At 33.2% G+C, this 7,305-nt stretch overlaps 1 protein-coding gene across 1 annotated transcript; it reads left to right on the plus strand.

Moving 5' to 3' along the window:
- Positions 1-3,728: 3,728 nt before the first annotated feature.
- Positions 3,729-4,121, plus strand: LOC131144036 (pyruvate decarboxylase 1-like). Its single transcript, XM_058092382.1, has one exon. It carries the CDS (start codon positions 3,729-3,731, stop codon positions 4,119-4,121), a length of 393 nt encoding a protein of 130 aa, XP_057948365.1.
- The last annotated feature ends 3,184 nt before the right edge of the window (positions 4,122-7,305 follow it).

Consider the following 7,305-nt stretch of genomic DNA (forward strand, 5'->3'; position numbering starts at 1 on the left):
TCGATAGGTTTTGAATTTGAATTTATATTAGATTTGGATAAAATATAATATAAAATTATATTGAAATTTGTCCAAATTCAAATCTAAAGTCTGAAATCTATATTTCTAAACAGAGCGATAGAATTCATTCATCAATTAGCTTCAGCCCATAAAAGAAGAAACTTTATATCATCTTTAAATATTAATGGTAAAGTTCATTAGGATCATGCTTTCCTTAAATTTGTTGTTTAAAATTATTATAAAGTGCTTTACTCTAGACTCTTCCAGTAGAGATTGCCCTCACTTTAAGAATATTTATCGGTTTAAAAAATTGAGATTTAGCGGCGTCAAATTAGCAATGCCAAAGTTCCAATTAACTACGGCTGAATCAATCATTCAATTTTAATATTAATTTCTCGTCACGAAGTGGCAGGACATGCTTAAAATAATTCCTGCATATGCATTTTGTAATTTACAAGATCAAGTTCACAATACTTTGTGTTTTTTTTATAACTCAAGAACTCTAGTCACTAATCGTGTCACTTTGGACATTATGGTTGCGGTACCAAATTCGGAAAGTGAAAATTATCTATTCATTGACGTACACTGATAATTTTTTGAAATAAACTTTAAAAAAGGAATTGAATCCATGATTGAGATAACTAAAGTCACAATTCGTCCTTATCAAGTTTACAATATTAATTGTTTAGTTCTTTTTACTACAGTATTTGTTGGACCCAAGTGGCTGCTTGAAATTTTCATCATCGTGCACGATGCATGTATTAATTCTTGGGAGCTACTACGTTACTGCATGCCTTCTATTAATTAACGCCTTCTATTATATATATATATATATATATATATATATATATATATATATATATATATATATCTGCATTAATTCTTGGGAGCTACGAGGGTTACTGCATGCCTTCTATTAATTAACGCCATCTATTTTATATATATATATATATATATATATATATATGCTGACTTTTATTTTATTATTTTATTTTTTTTGAGATTCGACAGCCACGAGTAATGCAATTAAACTGCTGCAACGCTTAGAAATAAATTGAATATATTTTATGAAGCCATTAATGATATATGTGTGTATGTCAAAAGTGAGAGAGAGAGAGAGAGAGAGAGAGAGAGAGAGAGAGAGTGAGAGAGAGTTTGCTAGTAATTACCATCCAGGCATGAAAGTCCATTGAAAGCTCGTTTTGGTCTTGACCGACACAAGGTAGTCTGTTTTCCAGGTCACATCTCTTTTTATCCTTCTCAAAATTTGAATATAAGAACTCAAACAAAAATGTCTTATGCTCTAACTACAATGTATCTTAAATGTCGAGTTCTCTAATTTTATTGATCAATTATTAATTTATATTTTTTATTTTTTTTTAAAAAGGAGAAAATTTTCATTTTCAATGATAATAATCTTCCAGATAATATATGAATTGACTTTTAAAACTATATGATATCTACAAAAAAGAGATGACTCAATTACTGTCGAGACTGCCCTTCAAGATGATATGAGAATCAGTTAGATCAGAGATCTTCTTATCCTTGTTAAAGAAGCTTTAAGGTGTGTCCTTAATTAGAAAATAATTTTTTTTTTATATTTGAATAGCTATAATTAAATATTCTATATATTAATTTTGATCATTATCATTTTGTAATACAATGCATAAAAAAGAAAGAAAATATGTATTTCAAATAAAAGAATAAAAATTTAAAATTTACATCTTTTAAAAAACACTAAAAATAATATTTTTTTTCTTTATGTGATTCAATATATATATAATTAATGAAATCAAATATAATATTTAAATAAATAATATAATGTAAGATGAGGGGAGACATCAAATTAATAATATATATATATTTATTTATTTGGTTTAATGATTCTATTCTATCGCCCTCACATGGGCCAAATTAAATGAAGCCGTCCGACAGGTAGGCTTTAATAAGCCAGTGGGCCGTTACGTGCATCGCTCTTCTGCTGCTGGGTCGGACTCCGTAGACCCATTTACGCTCCCAATGGGCGGCTCCAAATCCATAATTTCTTTATTATTTTAATATCTTTAGAAAAAAATAAAAATAAATATTAAGCCTCAATTAAGGTTAGGGGTGTACAAACGGTCGGTTCGACCAAATTTAGTTAATTAACCAAAATTTTCAGTTAATAATAATCTTTAACCGAACCATACCCGATCAAACAAACTTTTTGAGTAATTCGATTAATCGAATTTGACTGAAATAATTTAAAATCGATTATAAAAACAAAATGTGATTGCAAATTTTAAAATTAAATATAAAATTGATATTTACCCTTTCTTTTCATTGTAAGAGTTGAATTAGGAGAATGACAATGATTTAATAAATAAATTAAGAAAATTGAATAATTATATAATACATAATATATCAATTATATTTAATATTACTAATTTATATTTAATTTTTAAATAATTAGTAATTTGGGTAATTTAGTTAATCGAATTAAAATTTCCTATAATCGAACAAAAAATCGAATACAAGAAATTATCCAAATTTGTGACTGAATTGAATCGAACTTCTATATTAACCGAACCAACTGACCGAACCGAACGAATTCGGTCGATTAATATGGTTAAACCTGAATTATACTCACCCCTAGTTAAGGTTTTGGATAGTTTCTTTTATATATTTGGAAATTTGTGATATAATAAAGAATTAATGCACATAATTCTTATTTGATTAAGTGTTTTTTAAAAATTATTTTTTCTAATATGTTCAAAAAAGCCTGTATGAATTATTTCAAGAAATGATTTTACAGTTTTTTGGATATAATAAAAATACAGAACATAATTAAGGTATAATTCATTTTTTATTAATAATAATAATAATAATAATAATAATAATAATAATAATAATATATGATTACAATTATTGTAACTAATAATTTATTAATAAATTAGATTAATATTAACCAAACGCATTTTTTAGTATAACAAATATGTAATACAATACATGAATGCACATCAATGATATGTAATACAATACATGAATGCACATCAATGATTATGCTCGTCATCCCAAAAATTCAGCTCATCGGCTCCGCGATTTTCTCACCACCACCGTCTCCACCGCCGCTTACTCATCATCCGTCGCCAAAGAAAAAGAAACCACCGCCAGTTAAACTATATATATATATATGTTTGTGTGTGCGCGCGCCCCATATGCGGTGGTTGTTTAATTTCGTGCATTAAACATATAATTTAAGTTTGGTTGTATTGTGTTTGCTACATAAATAATTAAATGTTGTTGGTAGTTTCCGGTTGAGATGGAATAAAGGCTTGCGTAATTAAAATATTAAAATTATTTTAAATTTATTTTTGCAAATCATATATATATATATATATATATATATATATATATATACACATATGCAATATATTATAGGGCAAAAGATATTGAGTTTTTTCCCATTTTATTATTAAGGATAAATAAAATATTAAATAATACTCTGATTGGAAAAAAAATTCCCAAACTAATGCTTACGTAATCTCGCAGCTTTATGCTGCGAGATTTAAATTAATGGGCTACTAGAAAGGCGACGCGTGGCAAGGAGAGAACCAAATCTCGCAGCTCCAAGCTGTAAGATTTAAAGAAAGCAGCCACCGAAAATTTGACACGTGGCAGGGTGGAGCAAATCTCGCAGCTTGGAGCTGCGAGATTTAGGGTGACGCATGCCACAAATTTCGTCGGCCATGGACTCGAAGATCTGTGCGCTGGACGCTTGCAATCCCACCAATGGCGACGTAGGCAGCCCACCGAACGGCTCCGCCACCGCAATGCATAGCTCCGTAGCACCCTCCGTCGTTGCGTCCTTCGAGGCCAGCCTCGGCCGCCACCTCGCCAAAATCGGCGTCGACGTCTTCTCCGTCCCCGGCGACTTCAACCTCACCCTCTTCGACCACCTCATCGACGAGCCCGGCCTCAACCTCGTCGGCTACTGCAATGAGCTCAACGCGGGGTATGCCATTGACGGCTACGCCCGCTGCTGCGGAGTCGGAGCCTGCATCGTCATTTTCACTTTCGGCGGTCTCAGCGTTCTCAACGCGATCGCCAGAGCCTACAGCGAGAACCTGCCCCTTATTTGAATTTAAATTTGCTAGATTCTTCTTCTTCTTCCTTCTTTTTGAAATTCGTTCTCAAAATCTGATTTTGGGGATGTAGATTGAGTAATCAAATGGGTCTAGAGGCAGCAGTAAGGCAACAGCAGAGTTCTTAAGCAAAGAGTGAAACCAGTTCTGGTTGGCGGGCCTAAATTGTGGGTGTCCAAGGCGGCCGATGTGTTCGTTGAACTGGCGGATGCTTGCGGCTACGCCCTTGCGGTGATGCCGTCGGTGAAAGGGCTTGTGCTTGAATTTTAGTATTTCAAGTATTATTACAACAAATCTCGCAGCACGGTGCTGCGAGATTTATGTCACCTGATAGCCGACTTTTCCCCTTAAATCTCGCAGCTCCAAGCTGCGAGATTTTTTCTCCTCCGTGCACCTTTCCGCTGCCACGTGCCGATTTCTTAGTGGCTGCTTTCTTTAAATCTCGCAGCTTCCTCCGTGCACCTTTCTGTTGCCACGTGTCGATTTCTTAGTGGCTGCTTTCTTTAAATCTCGCAGCTCCAAGCTGCGAGATTTAGTTCTCTTTTTGCCATGCGTCGTCTTTCCAGCGGTCCATCAGTTAAAATCTCGCAGCATCAAGCTACGAGATTACGTGATGCTGCGAGATTACGTGAGCATTAGTTTGAGAATTTTTTTCCTAATCAAAGTATTATTTAATATTTTATTTATTTTTAATAATAAAATGGGAAAAAACTCAAAAGATATTGGTCTTTTATGACGTTTAAAAAAAAAAGAAATCTCTCTTAAAATTTTAAAAATACCAAAGGCCGTTTTTGAGATTTTAAAAATTTCAAGAACAACAATTATAAAAAAGATACAAACCTCTACTTATATTTTGTAAAAATATATATCTTTTGAGCAAAAATTTATATCTTTTTAAATAAATCTCAAGGGAGGTCTGTGACTTTTTTCAAATCTCAAGGAAGACGATTTTTGAAATAGTAAAAAGTGCTTAAATACTTTTTACCAAATTTCAAGGAGGATTAATATCTTTTGCCTTGTATCTTTTGCCCTATAATATAATATAATATAATATAAATGATGAGAAGTTGGACTTTCATGACCTTAAGGTCTCAAGTTCAATTAATTACTCACTTATAATTTGTCAAATGAATTATCAGAGATGTTCTAATGGGCGAACATCCATGTTTTCATCCCCTAGTTTGGTGCTGCCTAGGTAGGTTCAAAGAGCTTGCCCAAGTTGGAGTTATCAAGAAAAAAAATATAATCTACATGATGAGATAATTGTTAGAATTAACTTTAATTCATAAAACCTAATAATCCAAGATCATCATGTTATTTAATTAAGAAAACTAAATGCGGAATAAATACCTGGATCCATAGATGTGTCTGATTTGATTGTCCAATAATTTTTAGTGGAGAGTTTTGATATTTCACAGTCAAATCCTTAAGTGCCTCCCTTGTGTTCTTCTCTTTAGATGGGAAAAAAAAGAACGTGAAACTGTTTCTGATTTGACTTGGGGACCATAGTCTTATTAGGTTTTCCTTATATACTAGGTTATTTTAGAAGCTCATTAGTCCTAAATTAACTTAATATTGAGTTTTTACACATTACAAAGTCAATACCCAATAGATGTTAAAATAGTCCAGTAATATAATTGCTTTTAAATATGTGAGCCCAAAATAGGAAATCAAAATTTCCTAACAGTCTCCCACTTTGGGCGACACATAAATATCGGAAACAATTATATTACTCAAACCTTAAGTGTTCACAATATGACTATTATCCTTATAACATCTCCTTAATTCAATCTTGTTCATCTCATATACTAGCATGGGATCAAAGCGACATTCGTTACACTCATATTTGTAACTAAACCCATCAATGGTCATTACACTAATACACTCAATGATATAGATCGAGTATGGATGTGTAGCATGGTAATATGCATGCTCCTTAACCTTAACATGCATATCCCAATTTGTCATACCTTATTCCTTATGAGATCAACCTTAGTTCCTTAGTCCTTAATTCTCCCCAAAGGAAGATAACATTCAAAGTCACAATACATAAAAATGTATTCCTTTATTACTTCATTTCTGCAGAAAATAATCTGAAACAAGTGTTTACAAGAAAGAACATAAAAAAAAAAACAAATTCAAACTCCCACTAAACCACAACATCGTCAAACAAGACGACACCCATACGAGCAGTGTGCTCATAAAACACCTTGGGTAGTAAACCCTTGGTGAGTGGATCTGCAACCATGAAGTTTGTCTCTATATGTTCTATCGACACTTGATGACTCTGAACCCTTTCTTTAACCACCATAAACTTGATGTTAATATGCTTTGATTTGGTTGAGCTTCTGTTGTTGTTTGAATATAACACAGCAAACTTATTGTCATAATAGATCTTGAGCAGTTTTTTAACCCTGTCCAAGATATGCAGCGCCATGACAAAATTCCAAAACCAAATTCCTTGATTAGATGCCTCGTAGCATGCTATAAATTCTGCTGTCATGGTCAAAGGAGTTATGAGAGTCTGCTTAACACTCTTTCAGGAAATAGCACCTCCAGCTAGCAAATAGATATATCCTAAAGTGGATCTCTTGCTGTCTTGGCATCTAGCGAAATCAGAATCTGAATACCCAATGATCTCAAGTTGATCTGATTTCCTATAGGTGAGCATGTAGTCTTTTGTTTTTTGAAGATACCTCATAACCCTCTTAGTTGCCTTCCAATGATCCAATCCTGGGTTACTCAAATATCTGCCTAAAATTTCAACTATGTACACTAAATCCAGACGTGTACATACCTGAGCTTACATATGACTTCCTATAACTGACACATAAGGAATCTTTCACATTTCCTTCTTTTCAACCTCATTCTTAGGGCATTGACTGAGACTGAACCTTTCTCCCTTAGCTGTGGATGTATCTCCTGGGTGACATTTATTCATGCCAAATCTAGCAAGTACCCTTTTGATATAGCTTTTGTAAGAACCCGAACCGTGATATACAGATTAATCATGTAAAAGAAGGGTAAAATGGTAAATTGAGCAGAGTTCGTCGATGAGGCCAAGGTTCGTCGACGAAGTTTTTTCTATTCTCTTTGACGAAATTCAGAGGCTCGTTGACGAGCGGATGCCGAGAGGTTTGGAAAAATTTAAAATATCCAGCTCGTCGATAAGGCCACCTCT

Source organism: Malania oleifera, chromosome 12, assembly GCF_029873635.1.
Source record: "Malania oleifera isolate guangnan ecotype guangnan chromosome 12, ASM2987363v1, whole genome shotgun sequence".
NCBI lineage: Eukaryota > Viridiplantae > Streptophyta > Magnoliopsida > Santalales > Ximeniaceae > Malania > Malania oleifera.